This window comes from Mustela lutreola, chromosome X (genome assembly GCF_030435805.1).
Source record: "Mustela lutreola isolate mMusLut2 chromosome X, mMusLut2.pri, whole genome shotgun sequence".
Taxonomy (NCBI): Eukaryota; Metazoa; Chordata; class Mammalia; order Carnivora; family Mustelidae; genus Mustela; species Mustela lutreola.
In genome coordinates, this window is record NC_081308.1 from 106,469,027 (window position 1) to 106,490,094 (window position 21,068).

At 35.6% G+C, this 21,068-nt stretch overlaps 1 protein-coding gene across 9 annotated transcripts in view; it reads left to right on the forward strand.

Moving 5' to 3' along the window:
• STAG2 (STAG2 cohesin complex component) overlaps window positions 1-21,068 on the forward strand; it is a 143,418-nt gene that overhangs the window by 112,117 nt on the left and 10,233 nt on the right. For 8 of the 9 annotated variants that reach the window (XM_059158632.1, XM_059158627.1, XM_059158635.1 and 5 more), the window contains 8 exons: window positions 1,586-1,760; window positions 6,682-6,821; window positions 8,738-8,839; window positions 10,671-10,819; window positions 12,441-12,569; window positions 16,553-16,776; window positions 20,055-20,244; window positions 20,335-20,445. In XM_059158632.1, coding sequence (XP_059014615.1) covers window positions 1,586-1,760; window positions 6,682-6,821; window positions 8,738-8,839; window positions 10,671-10,819; window positions 12,441-12,569; window positions 16,553-16,776; window positions 20,055-20,244; window positions 20,335-20,445 — 1,220 coding nt within the window. The remainder of the gene's footprint in view (window positions 1-1,585; window positions 1,761-6,681; window positions 6,822-8,737; window positions 8,840-10,670; window positions 10,820-12,440; window positions 12,570-16,552; window positions 16,777-20,054; window positions 20,245-20,334; window positions 20,446-21,068) is intronic. The other variant, XM_059158633.1, reaches the window with a different exon arrangement.

The window sequence follows — 21,068 nt, forward strand, 5'->3', positions numbered from 1 at the left end:
TTTTATAGTTAAAAATTCACATTCATTATCCAGCTGTTAATTTTATTTTTCTTCTTCCAACTCCCATTTGTCACTCCCATACCTGTATGCTTGGGCATAAATAAATTAGAAGATAATAAATGGCCAAGATCCAGTAACTGACTTCCACATTTTTCTTGCAAAAGTATGAAGTATATTCCTATAATTACTACATTGCTAAATTCTCCAGTGTTAAGTATGTAGTTTTGAATTGTAGAAATAAAGGATTTGGAAATTTAATTTTCATCTGTATAGTTCACATGAAAGGAACAAAAATTTCCGTATATAGTAAATTCAATTTAGAATTAAACTCTTACGATAGATTTTAGTGAGGTATACATTGATCCAAAATTAATAACATGAAGTATTCCTCTTTGTTTTCATATGCCACCAAGATATTGAGCGTAATATTCCCTATTAAAGTGTTAACATAATTTCTTATGGGTTATCATATGTGACCTCCTATTTAATCTGTTTTTCAGTCCTTGGCAATTAATTATTTGGTCATGAAATACCTTGTGTGTCAGTCTTCCTAAGAGCTTCCAGAAATTCTTGTCCTGGTCAATTCACTTGACCTGCCAGTTTACTTTTTTAGTCAATATCACCATGCTTATCACTCTTTTTTTCTTACCACGTATGTTGCGAAAGTTTTTGTAAACTCAGATATCCTGATGGGTGTAAATGACTACTATCATAGTAAAATGAGGAAAAACTGAAAGAAGTAAAAGCATAAAGTAAAAGAAAAAGAAGTAAATGTGGTTAGTTCTAAGAAGGTGAAAACATTATTGAGATCGGCTTTGTGCTCTGTGTTACCTGTCTTAGCAGTAACTTAAATGTAATTCCTTTAATATAATTCGCTATTGACTTTGTGACTGCTAAATTCTATTTTTGTTACCCATTCCCAAACAGATAATTAAAAATTTCCAGTTTTCTTCTGAATACTTTTACCATGTTTGAATCCATTTAAAACTCCTGGGAGAGTTTTTTATAAGCTTCTTGAGATACAAATTTGGCTTTATGTTTATTATGATATTATTGGATTTGTCAGATGAGTACCTAAGCAGGCACATAGTTTATTGTGGTTTTTTCCCCTACTTAATCACTACACATATTGAGAATGAGAGCATTTAAAAAGTACCAAGGACTTTGTGATCTCTATTCTGGGAGATAGTTGATCTCCTTGGTATGTTTTTGTCTTCTGTTATTCCCTATTTAGGGATGTATACCATGAGGTATTGTCATATAGTGGAGAGTGGGGTTTCAAGTCAGAAAACCTGAAGTTGAGTCCTGACTGCATGTTTTGGTAGTGTTAATGTATTGTACATAAGTCACTTAACGTTGCTGAAAATAATACTTAATGAAATTACCTTGCAGTTAGTAAAGCATGATTGCAAATACTAGAAATCATCTTTACAGAAATTTTATTCCTCAGGTCTAAAAACTTAAGAAAATACTATACACTGATTTTTCTTAGAAGTTGGGTTCTGTTTCTGTGTTAAGTATATGTTACTTGTGGCAGTTGGTGAGAAACCTTGGATTATAGCATGCTGTACTTTTTTTTTAATAGGCCTTCACTATTCTATGTGATATTCTGATGATCTTCAGCCATCAAATTATGTCAGGAGGGCGCGACATGTTAGAGCCATTAGTTTACACCCCTGATTCTTCATTGCAATCTGAGTTGCTCAGCTTCATTCTGGATCATGTCTTCATTGAACAGGATGATGATAACAACAGTGCAGGTAATTTTTTTGGCATCTTTTTGTTAAGTCTTTGCATCCACCATCAACTGAAGTAACAGTGATGTAAAGTGTTGTGATACTATATGATATTTTATTCTGAAAACATGAAACAAGTGCATGTTCCAGCACATTTATATTAATTTTTGTAATATTCTAAAAACATGGTGATATCTAAGGGCATAGGCTTTGGAGTCAGATCTTTGCTTCTCACTAGCCCAAGCCTATTTTTCTGATTTGTAGCTACCTTACAGAACTGTCTGAATTAATTGAGGAAAGTGACTTGTGCAGTGCCTGGGCATGAAATAGGTACTCAGTAAAATTTACTCCCTCTTCCCCTTAGTTATTGGTAATAACCAGTTTCCAGGTAGTTAGAGCAGAATAAAGTATTTCTTTAAGTGACATTTTTGTTGTATACTTCTGTAACACAGGTTTTCATATTTTGAGGGGGTTATTAAACTTTGTAATTTCTTAGTGTTAGAAGATGTCTGAAATTGTTCTGTAAATGTCTGGGGCAGTATAGAATGTTCACAGGAAAATAATCTCACCAGTCTTCCTTAGTGGTAAGTTACTCTTTCTTCCCTAATTACATACAACAGATGTCTTACTTAAATAAGAGGTCCTGGAAAAAAGTGTTGGGTGGCTTCTTTCTGGGTTTGGTCTTAATTTGAAGTTATACTTGAAGGACAATATAACATCATTATAGGGACACCTGGGTGGCTCAGTCAATTAAGCATCTGCCTTTGGCTCAGGTCATGATTCCAGGTTCCTGGGATTGAGTTCCACATTGGGCTCCTTGTCAGCGGGGCATCTGCTTCTCCCTCTGCCTGCTGCTCCCCCTGCTTCTGCTCACTCTCTCTGGTAAACAGACAAATAAGTAGATAAAAAAAATCTTTTAAAAAAATATAACATCAGTATATGTGAATCTCCATACATACACTAACGTACCACTGCAAATCAGATTCTAAATACATATAATTTTATTTTTATTATTTCTTTTTAAGATTTTATTATTTATTTGACAGACAGAGGTCACAAGTAGGCAGAGAAGCAGGCAGAGAGAGAGGAAGGGAAGCAGGCTTCGCTGCGGAGCAGAGAGCCCAATGGGGGGCTCGATCCCAGGACCCTGGGATCATGACCTGAGCCACCCAGGCGCCCCTAAATACATATAATTTTAAAAATGACTTGTAGCTTATTTTCAATAAGAACTTGTTATTAAGTATTTAAAACTTAGCCAGAAGAGAATTGAGAAACCTAGAGTAGCAAAAACAGTTGTCAAAAGTCTGTGTACTAAAGTTTATATACTTAAAGTTTTTTACCTTTTACTTGGAGTTGATGGTTTAGTTACACTTTTATTTTTAACATTTATTTGACATTTGTTGGTCAGGAAGTAGATGTTGTGGATATCAAAAAATGAGACAGTTCCTTTTAAGAATTCAAGTGCAGGGGCTACTGGGTGGCTCAGTGGGTTAAGCCTCTGCCTTCTTCTCAGGTCGTGATCCCAGGGTCCTGGGATCAAGCCCCGCATGGGACTCTCTGCTCAGCAGGGAGCCTGTTTCCCCTTCTCTTCCTGCTTGTGATATTTGTCTGTTAAATAAGTAGATAAAGTCTTCAAAAAAATTCAAGTGCAGGGCGCCTGGGTGGCTCAGTGGGTTAAGCCGCTGCCTTCGGCTCAGGTCATGATCTCAGGGTCCTGGGATCGAGTCCCGCATCAGGCTCTCTGCTCAGCAGGGAGCCTGCTTCCTCCTCTCTCTCTCTGCCTGCCTCTCTGCCTACTTGTGATCTTTCTCTGTCAAATAAATAATAAATAAAATCTTTAAAAAAACAAAATTCAAGTGCAAAAAATACCTGAACACAAATAATTATAATGCAGTTTGATAAGTAATAGAAGCATGTCCACATTGTTGTGGTCATGTAGAGGACCTATTAACTGGTCTGGCAGTCAAAACCTTGAAATAAGCTAACATCTGGATTGGATACTAAAAGACCAGTAGGAGTTTTTAAAACTTCTTGGGAAAGCCTAGCTGCCTTCCAAAAATTGATACAAAACCAGTTTTCTTTTATAATCCTTTTGTTTTAGTTGGGGGACTGCCTCTGCTTCATTTACACCATAGAACTAGAATGAGAATAAGCTCGCCAATACTTCTGAATTTTCTAGGAGCTTCTTGAAATTATGCTCAGTCTTACCTTCTTGGACGTTTTTTCCCCCCCTATTTAAAAGTGAAATATATTCCAGTTTTTTTTTAAATGTAAAATATAACATATTTGTCCATATCTGTCATCAGCATTTGTCAAATTTTGTTGTTAGCAATTTTTTTAGAGGGGGAATAAAGTATAGATACAGATGAAACCCTCAGTTGTATCCCTGTCCAATCCTATTATTTTTCCCTAGGGATAACTGTTATCCTGCATTGGTGTTATGCCTTTGCATTTTAATTTTACTATACCAGGAGTTTATGTATCTGTTAACAATATATAGTTTATTTTCTGTTGCTAGCTCCCATATAAATGGTATTATGTTGAACATTTTATTTTGCATCTTGCTTTTTTGCATTAACATTTTTGAAATTTGTCAGTGTTGACATATGGTTTAGCTTATTCATCTTGACTGCTGAATTATTATGTAATAATTAACCCTACTTTATCCTTTTTTCTTATAAAAAGATTTTATGTATTTGACAGAAAGCAAGAGAGCACAAGCAGGGGAGAGGGAGAAGCAGGCTTCCTGCTGAGCAGGGAGCCTGATGTGGGGCTGGATCCAGGTACCCTGGGATCATGACCTGAGCTAAAGGCAGATGCTTAATTGACTGAGCCACCTAGGTGCCCCACTTTACCCTTTTTAAAAGAGATTTTATTTATTCATATTAGAGCATGAGCAGAGAGGGGCAAAGGAGGAAAGTGGAAAAATCTGAAGAAGATTTTTCACCGAGTGCAGAGCCCCGTTGGGCTCAGTGGGGCTCGATTCCATGACTGTGAGACAATGACCTGAGCTGAAATCAAGGGTTGGATGCTTAACCAACTGAGCCACCCAGGCATGACTACTTTATCCAACTTTTTTCCACTTTTTCCCTATTATATAAATAGTGTACAATAAATGTCCTTAAACTTACCAGCTTGAGCACATGTGCAAAAGCTTTTCTAGTGCATACCTAAGAGTGGAATTGCCAGATTATATAGTCTTTGTGCATCTTAATTCTACCACGTATTGTGAAAATACTCTCCAGAGTGGTTGTATTGTTTTGTTCTCCCACCAGCAGGGTGAGTTTCCATTGGTTTTCATTCTCATCTAACCCCTGGTGTTGTAGACCCATGGTTATTTATTTGATTTGTTAGCCCATGTACATTAGGTGAGAAAGAGAGAATGGAAGAGAATGCTTCTAGAGGCACTGATAACACAGAAAAATAAAGGCAATTGACATACATGAAAGGCCCAGTATGCTGGATACTTTTCTAACACTCTTTAATCCCCACAAGATAAAAGGTGGCTAGTTTTTGATGAGAAGTGAAAAAAACCCCAGAGTGCCTTGACTGGCTCATTCAGAAGAGCATGCAACTCTCGATTTCAGGGTCGTGAGTTAAAGCCCCATGTTGGGTTGTAGAGATTAACACACACTCATACACACACACCCCTACCTTAAAAGAAAAAGGCGAAAAAGAAAATGAAAATCAGAGCTCAAAAACTGGGTAATTAATATCTGGATAATTTAGTCTGTAGGGGAGAACCTCTACATACGTGTTCTTCTGAGAGTAGTACTGAACAGTGATTAGTAACAGTATTGTATAGAAATCCATTATAATCACAGAGACAATTAGAAAAAGTTTGTATGTTCAGGGTAATCTTCTGAAAGAGTAAACAAGATATTTTAGGTTTCTAAGCAAATGTCTTTGGGGTTCTGGAATCTGCACTTGCGATAAAATTTTTTCTTATGGTCTATCTTAAATTCCTAGTCTCAGAATTTGGTTTTAACTTAATAGCAGTTACTGAAGATTATCAGAGGTAGGGTAAAATAAACATTACATTTGTTTTAAAGAACATTCCTATTTTACAAATTATTTTTCTGATACTGGGAACCTTATATTGAAGACCTGACAGGGTATACCCCTACAGTTCACAAAGGAGGAAACATAAATGGCTAATAAATGTGCAAAAAATTTGAACTTCACTGCTAACCAAAGAAATGTAAATCAGAATAAGGTCTCTTTTAATAAGGAATTTTGTTGGTAAAGTTTGTTCAGAGGAAAATTCTTTACATAGCTTTTTGTATAACAGGCTTCATCACAATTTTGTTTGCAATATCAAATAATCAGTAGTAATCTTTTGGCAGTACTTGGAAGCTATAGTCCGGCTTCCTTGACTACAAAGTTGGAAATAAGCCTATTTCCGTGATAACTCTGAATGTCAGCATCTAACATAATGGGTCAGGGCAGAAACATAAGAAGTTATCTTAAAAAGACAGAATAGTTCTAGGTCAGACTTCATGAGTATATGTAATATATATAAAGTAAGTATGTGTCAGTGAGAGTTGGGGCTCAGGTGGGATGGGGTCATCCTTGGAAAGGAACACTGAAGATGCAGATCTCATTGGCAAGCAATCCTAGTAGGGAGGTGGATGATTGCCTTAGGCAGGCTAAGCCTGACTTCACTAAACATCAGTTCCTCTGACTCACTCAACTGGTTCCTGTTACATTTTCAATAAGCAGCCTTACGCTTACTCTTTGAGTTCGCAAAACTTTTGTGTATTGGGATTAATGGACTGGTCATTCACTGAGATATTAGGAGTGATTATAATTGGTATTTTATTTGAATGTGTTTACTGTATTTTTCAAATTCTCCAAAATAAAGGTATTTTATAGTAAGAATTAAAAAATACATATGGCTGAAGTAAAATACAGATGGCTTAATGTTTGTAACTTTTTTCCCCAGATGGTCAGCAGGAGGATGAAGCCAGTAAAATTGAAGCTCTGCACAAGAGGAGAAATTTACTTGCAGCGTTTTGTAAGCTAATTGTATATACTGTGGTGGAGATGAATACTGCTGCAGATATCTTCAAGCAGTATATGAAGGTAAAGTTGGAAAATGGACAGCAACTTATTTTTTATAATGCTTAAAAGAAAATGAATGTAACACTGGCTTTTATTTCTGATTGCCTTTGGATTTTTTAAATAGTAAATTACTTTTCTAGCATAAAATAAATTTCTTTTAAAATTTTAACATTTTTTGTAATATTACTTCGTTTTTCTAGTCTTCCATTAATGGACATTTTGAGTTTACTGAGTTCACTTCATTTAAAATATTGGAAATGTTTTGGGTTAACTATCACTGTTAGTCTTTATCTTTGTGGTGTAGTTTAAGACAATCGGATGGTGTTCCTCCTCTGCTTGATGTAGCATAAAAAGGGTATTGTTCTAGGATTCAGGAGACCTAGCCTTTAGTTTTGGCTTGGTTACTATGTAGCTCCTGACCTTGAGTAATTCAGTAACTGTTGTATCCTGCCTTTCTTCATCTGTTCCACTGTGATAACTAAGATTCCTTTAGGCTTTGAAAATCTGATTGGATTCACTGTGTGTTATTCACAGTCTTCATAAGTATCTGTGAGATTCTCTAATATTTAAGTGGTAGTAGAAAAGATATTACTAATTATACTAATGAAATATAACTAAATATGATAAGATAGATTTTACTTGAGAAAGGATTAAAGAAAAACTAATTATGAATATAAACTTTTTTAAGTCCTTGCTGTCACCAGCTAAATATGTAATAAATTTGTCAAAAACCTAATTAATGAGTTCTCTCTTGAAATATTTTGCCACATGATAGAACTCTAACACCATCATAAATTACTCTGGGACTTAAGTTATTTGGCGTTACCATTTTTAGATTTTTAAGAAAAAAACTAAGGTTTGTGAAGTTGTTTCTGTGAGTTTTAAACTTTCTAGGCTTACGTATTATAAAGTCAATTTAAAAAAAAATTTATTTGACAGAAACCACAAGTAGTCAGAGAGGCAGGCAGAGAGGAGGAAGCAGGCTCCCTGCTGAGCAGAGAGCCCGATGCGGGGCTCGATCCCAGGACCCTGAGATCATGACCTGAGCCGAAGGCAGAGGCTTCAACCCACTGAGCCACCCAAGCGCCCCTGTAAAGTCAATTTTATTAGTCTTAAGGGCATGGTTTCCTGTTATCTCTGAGAGTTGTTATGTTTTCATTTTGAAACAAGGTCTTAGATTATATTGTGACAACATAAATGTTGACACAGTGAGTTTTCTTTTAAGTAGTAACAGGCTGTTAGTTTCTTTTTTCTTCTTCTTCTTCTTCTTTTTTTTTTTTTTTTTTTTTTTTTTTTTTTTTTTTTTTTTTTTTTTTTTGTTTGACAGAGAGAGACATCGAGAGAGGGAACACAAGGAGTGGGAGCGGGAGAGGGACAAACAGGCTTCCCGTTGAGCAGGGAGCCTGATGCGGGGCTTGATCCCAGGACCCTGGGATCATGACTCAAGCTGAAGGCAGCCACTTAATGACTGAGCCACCCAGGGGCCCCAGGCTGTTAGTTTCTATAAGCCAAATTAACAAAGTTGAAAATGGCACACGATCAACATGCCAGTTAACAATGAAATAGTTATAAAAGTAACTGATTATATTCATTGTCTTAGTAGTTCACAAAGAGCAGAAGAACTTTGTTTATGTCCTTTTTGTTACTTTTGAAAGCGTTTAGTGCCTGATTATTGTTTTACTCCACACCTCCTTAAAACCGGTCTGGAGCTTAAGGTGATTAGATCTCAACTGTCTATTTTAGAATTTATTGGTGTTAGGGATTAATATGCTTAGAAATTCAAGTTTCAGTAACATTCTTTTCTCTGTTTGAACGCATAATTTTAGCCAAATAAGAATTTTGTAATATATGCTACTCACATGACTAACATAAAACTAGTCTTATTGTCCAGGAGTTTTAAGAAATAAAGCTCTAATTTGTACAAATTTCTTTTCTAGTATTATAATGACTATGGAGATATCATCAAAGAAACAATGAGTAAAACAAGGCAGATAGACAAAATTCAGTGTGCAAAGACCCTCATTCTCAGTTTGCAGCAGGTAAGTTATGAAGAGTATCAACTTTACGCAAACGTAATTAATACCTAATACTTTTCAAGATAGCAAGTAGGAAACTGGGCAAAGGATGCCGTAGACAGTTCATAAAAATAGAAATGTAAGATTTTCAATCTAAGTATTAGACACTGTAAGCGAGATCATTTTTTGCTTTCAGACTGGTAAGATTAGCAAAACGTAACAGCTATCTAATGTTTGGGGGGAAATAGTACTGTCGGCATTATGTGTTGATGTAACCTTGGGAGGCAGTTCGGCAGTATATGTTAAAATATATAATGTGTTTGCCATTTGTGGCAGCAGTTCTACTTTTAAAATTTTATCCAAGGTAAAATTAGTGTAGATCTGTATTCACTAGTGTGTAAAGTTCACAACACATATTTTGAGAATAAAATTTAAAAGATTATAGTGTAGTATCCCTATAAAATTGTACTTATCTGTATATCTATCTGGAAAAATAATCACCAAAATTTTAGCTGTGGCTAACTTGCTCTGGTAGGGTTCAAGTGAATTTTACTTTTTTTCATTTTCATACTTATTTTAATGACCATTTATCAATCTTAATAATCAAACTGCAATACTCATTTTCATTTTGACAGTGGTGAGGTAGGTTTAGTTGCATAAAAATCATATGCTTAATATACTTCTGTCTTTGGAGACCAAATGCATGCAGAATATAACCTAACCTATTTCAATGTCATAAGTTTTCTTGTTTTTAAGAAATCTAGGTGTTAAAACTCTTAGTTCCATTTGCATACTTAGATATTCCTAATTAAAGTTAATAAAATTTAAAAGGTTTTGAAAGGTAACATTTAAATCATATCCTATAAAATAATAGACTTTTGCTGTAGAACATTTAGAAAATACAAGAACTAGAAAAAAATACAACTTATTCTTGTTTTTCACTTAAATACATTTTTAGTTGTTAATAGCCTGTCTTTTTTTATGCCTATATGAAATCTTAAGTTTTATAGAAACTAAACCATATTGGGCATGCTATTTTGCAAGCCTGAATTTTTCATGTTATAAAACCATACTGCCTTCATGCAATTAAATACTTCCTTGAGCATTTTTAATGACTGTATAGTACTACATTTTATAGAGGGACCATGATTTAACCAAGATCTCTTGTTCAATGTTGAGGTCTTTTACCATCCTTGCTATTACAGATAACACTAAAACATTTTTGTACTTATGTATCATGCACAAATAATTATTATAATTCCTTTGAGTCAGTAATTAGAATTGCTTAGTCAAAGGACATGAGAGTTTTTACAGCTTCCAGTACAGATTCTCCCGTAGAAAGGTTATCTCCATTTTTGTTTCTACGAGGTCAGAGTGCTCATTGTGTAATATTCTTAGCAGTAGTAGCCATTGTCTGTTAAAAACCTTGGCTCTTTGGTAGTTGAAAAATTGTATTTTGTTGCGCTTATTTATGATAGAAGTTCTTGATGTGAAAATGCATTATGTAAACATAGAGTAACAGCATAGTTGCCTAATAGTTGGATGGGTTTCTTTTTTCTTTATATTTTTATATGCTGTTTTAAGATCCAGTTAACACCAGCCCAACAGAGTTGTGCCATAACCTTAAGAGTGTCTAATGTCCATAACTACCTCTGGTCAGAATATATAAAGGACTGTGGTTTTGTTCATTTGTATCATGGGATTTTTAAAAATCCAAGTTTTAGAATAAAAGGAAATGCCTCATTTATGAGCATCTGCTGTATTTTAAAGTAGAGAATAAGGGATTCTTAAAAGATGTTAGTAATCTGTAATTATAACAAAACTTCTTTAACATGCTTTCTTTCTTTCCAAATAGCTTTTTAATGAAATGATACAAGAAAACGGCTATAATTTTGATAGATCATCCTCAACATTTAGCGGCATAAAAGAGCTTGCTCGACGTTTTGCGTTAACTTTTGGACTTGATCAATTGAAAACAAGAGAGGCCATTGCTATGCTACACAAGTAATCTCCAAATATTTTATTCAGCTCTCCTCTTTTTTAATCATGAAATTTTTTTGTATTCTTTTGTTTAGAATAACCAAACTCAGTTGATGCGTTATTTTTTTTTTTTTTCCACATCTCTGGCATATATCCTTTCTTGAGAACCAGTAATAATGTTATCTCCATTAACACATGTGTTGGGACTAAAACTTCTTTTATAGAAAGTCTTTGCTTTAATTAAAGCAATACAAAATCTTTATAAGTGATGTGAAGAAACACATATTTATTAGGTATTATAAAATCTCTTTTAACAGCTTTTATTATAATCTCACTGCTAGGTAGAGAAATTTTTGAGACATGATGCAGTTTTTCTCTTTCTGGTTCTGTTTTCTATTTTGTAGTGACCTTTTCCCATGTTTTGAGCCACAGCCACCTTTCTGTATACATATATTCTTTGCCTTATCAATACTGGAAATGATCTGATTTTATTTGGGGCATGTAATTTACTGATAATCATACTTTCACATAATGAGCATATTTTAGAGTTTTAACATAACCAACACACAGATAATTTCTTAATTCTGGATGAAGAGCTTAGCCTCTGAGCCAACCAATTTTATGAAAGGTCTCTTGTTCGATCTGTGTCTCTTTTACTCCTGACTTATTTTTTTTAAAGATTTTATTTATTTATCAGAGAAAGAGAAAGAGCAGGCTTCCTGCTGAGCAAGGAGCCCAATGTGGGACTTATCCCAGGACCCTTGGGATCATGATCTGAGCCAAAGGCAGACGCTTAACCAACTGAGCCACCCAGGCATCACATACTTCTTACTTAATTATAAAAGTGTTAATTGTCTCCCTGCAGATGTTTTCCTGCTCTTTAAGTTAGTTCCATACCTTCCCCAACTTCAGTTTACTCTCTCCTTTAACGTTGCTCTGAAAGTCTCAAATTCCTTTTTATGCCTCTTAATACATTGGATGATAATAGGTAATATTTAAGGACCACACATTTAGTGATTAGTGATTATTTTGGGAAGGTAATATATTGTTTTCTTCATGGCGTAACCTTCCTTCTTTCCAGTTTCATCTGGATTTTTTTTTTTTACACAGTCAATTTTCAGTATAGTATAAGAAGATACTATTGGGTTGTTGTCTTGATTAGAGGTATTTATTATTAAGTAAATATAGTTAAAATAGGCCCTGAGTGAAGTTTAAGTTTTAAATGTACTCTTTCATGGGTCACTACAAATAGTTTTTAATAATTATTTTTAAGTTAGTTTTCCTTTTATGTCTTGAAAAATATAGAAAATGTATTGATCATTACATGAGAGAATTTGGGCTATTTTCTATGGAGAAGAGAACCAAGGAAGGAAAGTAGATACACCAAACCACATTCAGAGTAAAGGCTTCTGTGTGTATGTGTGTACCTCTGTGTGTTTTTGTTTTGTTTTAAAGTAATAGTGACATAAAATGTAAATATATTTGCTCATTCTCACACTGTAGCCTCATTTTCTTTATTCCTCAGATTAAATACATAACAGAGGAAGTATCTTAGTAGTGGAATAAAACTGTAGAGAGAAATTTCCCAAGTTACCAAATTTGTATTGTAGTCTTTTTAATGTTTTTCTCTTTGTTACTGTTGCAGAGATGGCATAGAATTTGCTTTTAAAGAGCCTAACCCACAAGGAGAGAGCCATCCACCTTTAAATTTGGCATTTCTTGATATTTTGAGTGAATTTTCTTCTAAACTACTCCGACAAGACAAAAGAACGGTGTATGTATTTGCTAAAAATAATTGTATTTAATTTTGTTTTGAAATTCTTAAAGATGAATTGTTATACTCGGTTTTTCTCCTTTCTGCGCGCACACACAGATTAGAATTCAGGATTACATTAATGCACAAAAAATTTATGCTTCAGAAAATTTATGATTTAAGGATTATAACTATATCTTATGCATAATACTCCTTTTTAATTCTGTGTGTTCCCCTCACAGTGTAGTTGTGGCTTTAGAGGTGTAACTTGAATGCTTTATGTATCCTTCTCTGCATTCTTCACTTAGTCTAATGAAGGAGGGAACCTTTAACGGACAGTAATATTGGTAGTTCATCCAGGAGCATCTTAGTCTCTGTGCTGAGCTGTGAGTGCCCTGAAAAGTAGGTTTCCTTTTTATCTTTTTTGCTTTAACTACTAGTCTTATCCTCAGCAGACCAGTTAGAATACTTTTCTAGTGTAGTATCCTAAAATGGTGACTTACTTCTAAGAGAACCCAACTAATGGAATTAAACTCAAAATTCACTCCCCTGTTTGAGGTATAAAAGGGCAGGAGAATATGAATAACTCCTAGTATATGTACCGCTTCTGAAAGTCTACCAATATTTTGCATTTAAAGATTGTATACATTTTACATGAAATTCTGAAGCAGACAAAACTAATCTCTGGTGATAGAAATCACAATAGTGAATACTCTAAGTTTGGGATATCGAATGGGAAAAGGAACATAAGGTGTTTTGTAGGACTATTCTTTATCTTGATAGGTGTGTGGATTATATTACTGCATTTATTTGCAAAATGAGCCAACTGTACTCTTAATGTTCTGTGCATTTTATGCATTTTATTATATATAAATTTATCCCAATTAAGAACTAATGTTAACACTGTTAATCAGAGAAATATAAATTAAAACATTGAAAAACCATTTCTCGCCTAGCAGATTAGCAAAAGTTAAGGCATCCTGATAGTCTGAAGTGTTGCCAAAGATGTGAAGCAAGAAACTTTTATTAATTTTTTTATTTTATTTTATTTTATTTATTTGAAAGAGAGTGAGATCACAAGTAGGCAGAGAGGCAGGCAGGCAGAGAGGGGGAAGCAGGCTCCCCGCTGAGCAGAGAGCCCGATGTGGGGCTCGATCCCAGGACCCTGAGATCATGACCTGAGCTGAAGGCAGAGGCTTAATCCACTGAGCCACCCAGGTGCCCCAGCAAGAAACTTTTATACATTGTTGGTGACTATAAAATTGTATAAGACCACTTTGTGGAGCTATTTGGCAATGTCTAGTAAAGTTTAAGATTCTCCCTATCTCATGATCTGGTAATTCTGTTCATAGGTAGATACCCTAGAGGAACTCTTACATGTGAGTACATGGAGAACCATAAAAGAATTTGACCATTGCATTGTTTGGGTAGAGGAAAGCTCAGAACAACATCTGTTAATTAGAAAATGAGATCAATAGAGTTTTGTACAGTGGAATATCATGAGCAGTCAAAATGGTTAGGTTTTTTTCAAAGTAAATATAATTCCTTAATGTTTTTAAACACTGAGTCATTCTTCAAATTTATGGTAGTTTCATGTCATAAATGACTTTTATTTCTACAGTTTGATTGAATTGGCTTTGAAATAAGAGTCACACATCCAAATTGATTATTCTGTCTTTAAAATGTTAAAAAAATTTTTCCAGCTTTATTGTGGTATAATTGACAAATAAAATTGTAATATATTTAAAGTGTACAACATGATGATTTCATATATGTATATATTATGAGAGGATCTCCCTGATCAAGTTATTAACACATCCAAAACCTCACATACTTATTCTGGCTTCTTTTTTTTTTTTTTTTTTTTAGAATACTTAAGCTTTCTTTTAGCAAATTTCAATTATGCAGTGTTATAATAATACAGCATCATCAGTTATAATCATGTTATATCCTCAGATCTTATTCATCTTTAAAAATTTTTCCCTAAGTTTACTGAAATATGGTTGACCTATATAACATTGTATAATTTTAAGGTGAACAACATGTTGATTTGATAGACTTACATGTTGGAAAATGATTAATACAATGACATTAGCTGATGCCACTCTTCCAAAAATGGTTAGAATTTTAAAACATCATGTTGAGTACAAAAAGCAAAGTATAAAACTGTTCTATAATGTTTATAGACAAATATATGTCAAAAGTATATTATGATTTCACTCATGTGAAATTTAAGAAACAAAACAAACATGGGAAGAAACAAGAGGCAAACCAAGAAATAGACTCTTTACTATAGAGAACAAACTAATGGTTACTTGAGGGGAGGTGGGTGAGGGGATGAGTTAAATAGGTCTTAGGGAGGGCACTTGTGATGAGCCCTGGGTGTTCTGTGGAAGTGTTGAAAACCTAAATTCTAAACCTGAAACTAATGTTACACTGTATGTTAACTGGAATTTAAATCAAAAATTGAGAAAAAATATGTTAAAAATACGAAAGTTTGTGTGGGGTTATAAGTTCAAGTTAGTGGTAGTCTTTGTGGCAGGGAAGAGGACAAATAGCTTCAGCGGGAGGTAGCATCAGGGAGGGCTCCTTATCTGGAATGTTCAGTTAAGCTCTGTGGTAGATACATACTTAAAAATCTTTCTACCGGGGCGCCTGGGTGGCTCAGTGGGTTAAGCCGCTGCCTTCAGCTCAGGTCATGATCTCAGGGTCCTGGGATCGAGTCCCGCATCAGGCTCTCTGCTCAGCAGGGAGCCTGCTTCCTCCTCTCTCTCTCTCTGCCTGCCTCTCTGCCTACTTGTGATCTCTCTCTGTCAAATAAATAAAATCTTAAAAAAAAAAAAAATCTTTCTACCAGTGAGTGTATTTTGGCTCAAGCTCCATATCTTGTCACAGATTGGTTACAGTTTTTAGACTGACAGCCAGTTTAAAGTCCACACTTTGAGGAGGAGTACTGTACTACTGTGTGTAGCTGAAATAAAATAAAGAAATACTGAGCTAACACCAAGTAAAATCTTTGTAACGAATTCATCTTATCCTTTCTCTTTAATGGTGTTCAAAACTGGTGCTTTTGAATTGATTAGAATTAGTCATAATTATGACAACAGATTACTTGGGTTGCACTTTTTGTAGTTGGTTGATAAAAATTGTGTTCGTATATTTGAAGCATAATTTAGACAATAAAGCACTGAACTCTTAGTGTCAGAAGCCTGGGATTTGAATCATGGTTATATTGCTTTCTCATTCTTATCTTTTGCTTCCTCATCTGTCAAACAAGGAAAATGTCTCTCTCACAGGATTATAAGAATAAAGTTAAAGATCCCAAGAGAAAAATAACTAACACATAAGTAATCACACAAATGTTAGTTGAATTTTGATTGCTACATTACATGTAACCCATAGAATCCTTGTGATACTTGCATCCAAGGGCAAATACGTGACTTCCATCAGGCTGAAACTTTTTTGCAGATAGAGGCCATATCTTAACTCATTTTTGTACCAATCCCCAGTGCCAGAGACATAGTGACATAGTGGATGCTTGACAAATACTAAGCTTAAATGCTCTGGATTATTTCATTTAATGAAGACTCTTGACAGCTACAGAAGTGCTCGTCAGGGTACTAATGAAGCTGAGTTTGAATTGTGAAGTAATGTGCCCATACTTACACAGCTAGGGGTTGGTGGAATTGGTACTAGAACCCAAATTGCATGATTTTAAATTAGTCTTCTTTCCAGAAATGTGACTTGGGTTTGTTCTTCTATCAGAAGACCTGTAAAATTAAGATAGAACAGAGACATATTAGGAAAGAAAATGTTAACACCTTCATTTGTTACTATATGCTTTGAGGAAATGTTTGTTTTGTTTCATTCTAATTTACTTTTTGTTTAATCATTGTATGTTCTATATGGCATGTGAACATTAAGATCATTAGGAGGAATAAATAAAAAGGAGGAAAGAGAGTTGTGGCAGTTTTATGTATTAAAGGTTTCTACTTCTTTTTAAGGTATGTTTACTTGGAAAAGTTCATGACCTTTCAGATGTCACTCCGAAGAGAAGATGTGTGGCTTCCTCTGATGTCTTACCGAAATTCTTTGCTAGCTGGTGGTGATGATGATACCATGTCAGTCATTAGTGGAATCAGCAGTCGGGGGTCAACTGTGCGAAGTAAAAAGTCAAAACCATCTACAGGAAAACGGAAAGTAGTTGAAGGCATGCAACTTGCACTCAGTAAGAACATGGTTCATTTCTCTTTATACTTACCCCTTACATTTACCAACTGAATTGTCAGTAAGTTCACATTTGAGATATGTGTTGTTAAATAATATCTTGCACAGTGTGTCCAGTTATGTGTAAGTTTGTGTTTTAAGCATTTTATATACATAAACTCAGTTCTCATAACTCTTCAGGTATGTCCTTATTTTTCAGATAAGAAAACCAGCACAAAGAGGTTAAGTAACTTACATAGATCACACAGCTATTCGGTGGCTAGGCAGTCTCACTCTGGAACTTCTGCTTTTTAATTAGTATGCCATACTATATATACATAGGGATATGAACTCAGCATTATAGAGCTAGTTGTCACTTAAGAGATCAGATTATCTAGTTTAAGTGTGGAGCAACAGATTCAGGGAGGTTCTGACTTCTGAATTTCTGGGAAAAGGTCATTTATCATGAAGAACTTGATAAAGATTTCTGTCTGTAATCCTAGAAGTAGGAATGCAATATGACATTTCAGTCTCTTGAACTCCTAGCACTGTAGGGTTGGTTTGTAATGGGCCTGGGGACTTTTTCACTCTCCTTTGAAACTTATTTTTTTTAAAGATTTTATTTATTTGACAGCAAGCGAGCGAGAGAGAGAGAGAGCAGGTACATGAGCAGGGGAAGTGGGAGAGGGAAAGCAAGCTTCTTGCCAAGCAGGGAGTCCGATGCGGGGCTCAATCCCAGGACCCTGGGATCATGACCCGAGCCAAAGGTGGACACTTAAAGACTGAGCCATCCAGGCGCCCCTCCTTTGGAACTTCTAAACAAATTAACATAATTGCCAAAATTTCAGTTAATGCTGAATAACAGACTACCCCAAAACTTAGGACATATCAGGGACATCATGTCTAATGCCTCAGCTAGGAAGACTCAAAGGCTGGTGACAAATCCTATGGAGGCACCTTTACTTATCTGGTACTAGCTATTAGCTTGGGCTTTAGTAGGATTGTCTGCTGCCAGAACACCTACATGTGACCTCTCCATATGGCTTTTCGCTTTCTCACAGCATGTTACTGGGCTCCCAATAGCAAGTGTCTGAAGAGAAAAGTAGAAGCTGCCAGGTTTTTAAGGCCAGAAACTGGTTCAGCATAATTTCCACCATATTCTCTTGATCAAGCAGTCAGGGCCTAGCTTCAAAGGGATGGGACATAATTGTCCACCTCTTAATGTGAGGTGTGCCAAAGATTTGGGGGCCATATTTTCTAATTGCTACATATCAAGTATATAGTGTTCAATACTTGATTGTCCCATAGAGTAATGGTTATATCTCTTGTCCAATAATATAAATGCATAAACTGGGGCACCTGGGTGGCTCAGTCGGTTAAGCATCTGCCTTCAGCTCAGGTCAGGATCCCAGGTCCTGTGATCACGTCCCGCATCAGGCTCCCTTCTCAGCAGGAGCATCTTCCTCTCTCTCTCCCACTCCCCCACTTGTGCTCTTTCTCTTGCTGTCTCTCTGTTTCAAATAAATTAATAAAATCTTCAAAAAAAAAAACCCTGCATAAACTTAAAACTAATACAACCTTAGACTTAAGTCCAAAAGTTATCTGATTAAAAGATGATGTTTCCTGCACATCACTGTATTTCTCTTCTGAACAAATAGTTAATTGTTGAAGATTTATGCTGGCCATCAATTTTCTCCTTTTCCTTAGACTACATGGAGAACAAATGAATTGGTATTTATATAATATCTTGAAGATAGATTATCAAACCTGGTAGTTCAGCTTTTACAGAAAGAGTCCATATTCTTTGTTTAGGTTTTTGGAGAAAACCATAGAAATTGGGGCATTAGTAAGTTAGAAGAAGGAAGAATGATGCTGACAGACTGATCATTTCAGGGCATTTTTTTTTCTTTTAGTTCAGGGCAATGTTGAAGGCAAAATTGGAGCCTAAACACAGTAGAACTTAAGGGCTGATATAATTATATTACAGATTGTGAAATTTATGTCTTATCTATCTGGCACCTAATGAGGTACTAGTACATTTTCCTGTCCACTCTTTTCTTTAAAAACACATCTGTGTGCACATGTATAATCTTCTAATAAAATAGTTTTCCTGCAAACTCATATTCAGTCAGTCATCAAGTGCTATCACCTTCACCTCCCAAATCAGTGTTTTAAAAAAAATTACTGAGGGCGCCCGGGTAGCTCAGTTGGTTAAGCCACTGCCATCAACTCAGGTCATGATCCCAGAGTCTCAGGATCGAGTCCCACATCAGGCTCCCAGCTCCACAGGGAGTCTGCTTCTCCCTCTGACCTTCTCCCCTGTCATGCTCTCTCTTACTGTCTGTCTGTCTGTCTGTGTCTCTCTCTCTTTCTCTCTCTCAAATAAATCTTTTTTTAAAAATCACTATGAATTCAGTAATACTTGCATGTGAATTTGTCTTCTGTTAATCATGGCAGCATCTACAGATTTGAAAACAAATAGCTTTTGCAGGTATGAAATCTGGTGTTTTTGGTCCAGTGCTTAATGTGTATATGGATTTGTGCTCCCTTTGGAGTTGGCGAGCATCCTGTAAACTAGGAATTATTCTTCCATTATATTCATTCCTGTTCCCACCTCTAACTCACCTGGGCTATACAATTAGCCTCCTAACTGGCCTGTTTGCTCACTAGTCTTCATGTTCTTAAGTCCACACTGCCACCTTTGACATGTAACTTCCACATTGTTTCCTTCCATAAAACCTTCGGCAGTAGTTCCCATCACCTTAGCACAGCTTATAAGACTTTGTGTAAATTGATTCCTGTCCTTTTTTTTCAGCCTTACCCTTCGCTGCTTAACCTAGGAGTACCACACTCTTTGTTTGAACCATATGAAGTTGCCATTTTTGTAGGTCAAAAACTGCTGAATACCAGCAAATTAATATGGTTCAGTCATTGCAGTTTCATGCCTCGGCGTTTTTGCTTTTTTTCTTCTCCCTGCCTGAAAAATGTCACTGTTTATACAGTATCTACACTAATTAGAAGTCACTTTTGGGGATTTGTTTCTGCTCCTTTCCATTGCTCCCATTCTCCCTGTGCTGCCCTCTCTTGTAGCACTACCACACTGTGTTGTCATTGCCTGTGTTTTCCTTGTCTCCAAGGACAGGGATCGCACCTTACATACCTTGGTATACATCCCCCTGTTTCAAGCACTAGCATATGGAAGGTAACCAGATGTTTGTTGATCAGAGTAGGTTGTATTAGACATCTGGTTAGTCAGAGTTAGTGACTGAACTTTATTGCAATTAATTTTCTCTTTTTTAGCTGAAGAAAGCAGTAGTAGTGACAGTATGTGGTTAAGCAGAGAACAAACACTGCACACCCCAGTTATGATGCAGACACCACAACTCACCTCAACGATTATGAGAGAGCCCAAAAGATTACGACCTGAGGATAGCTTCATGAGTGTCTATCCCATGCAGACTGAACATCATCAAACTCCTCTGGATTATAAGTAAGTACATTTGATCATTTTCTGTATTACAACTTTATTAATTACATAGAAAAAAGTTAAGTTAAAAGAAGAATAAAATTCTCCTTGAAGCACGCAGGTAACATGGATGTTAGCTCAAAGACAACACGAGGAAGCAAGGCAACAGCAGGAGAGAGCAGCAGTGAGCTATGTTAAACTACGAACTAATCTTCAGCATGCCATGTAAGTGAGAGTGCCTTATTGTCTGAGTCTAGGAAGTTCACTAATTCATTTTAACATATTTTGATGTGTGCCTTGCCTAAAAATTTCAGCAGACTCTCTAGAGTTAGCTGAAATAATCAAGGAACTAAAATTTGGTCTTTCCAACAGAAGAAAACTTTGAAAGTTAAATATTCACTAGTTAGTTAAAGGACCAATCTTAGGTTGATCTGTTGGAAAAAGTTTAAATTTGAATCCTTGTTTATTTTGGTACACAGAATTATAGCTAAAAATCCCCTTTTGTTACATCTTAATTGATTCCCCAGCTTAGTTTAGGTCCTCATCCCTCATCTGAACCATTGTATTAGCTTTCTAACTTGTTTTCTTCCCTCAAATCTCCCATTTATCCTCTCACCAAACCCCTCCCCTCACTCCCCACCACTACTCCATCATTCACACTGCCATCAAAAATGACTATTGTAGAATAAGAATCTGGTCATGTAACTCTTTGACTTAAACCTTCCCATGGTCCCCATTGCCTACAGGAAAAAGTCCAAACTATTTAGCTCATGGCATGCAAGATCGCTCAAAATATGACCCCTGCCTACATTTAGTATCCTATCCCCCATTTCTTGGTAAAATCGTTG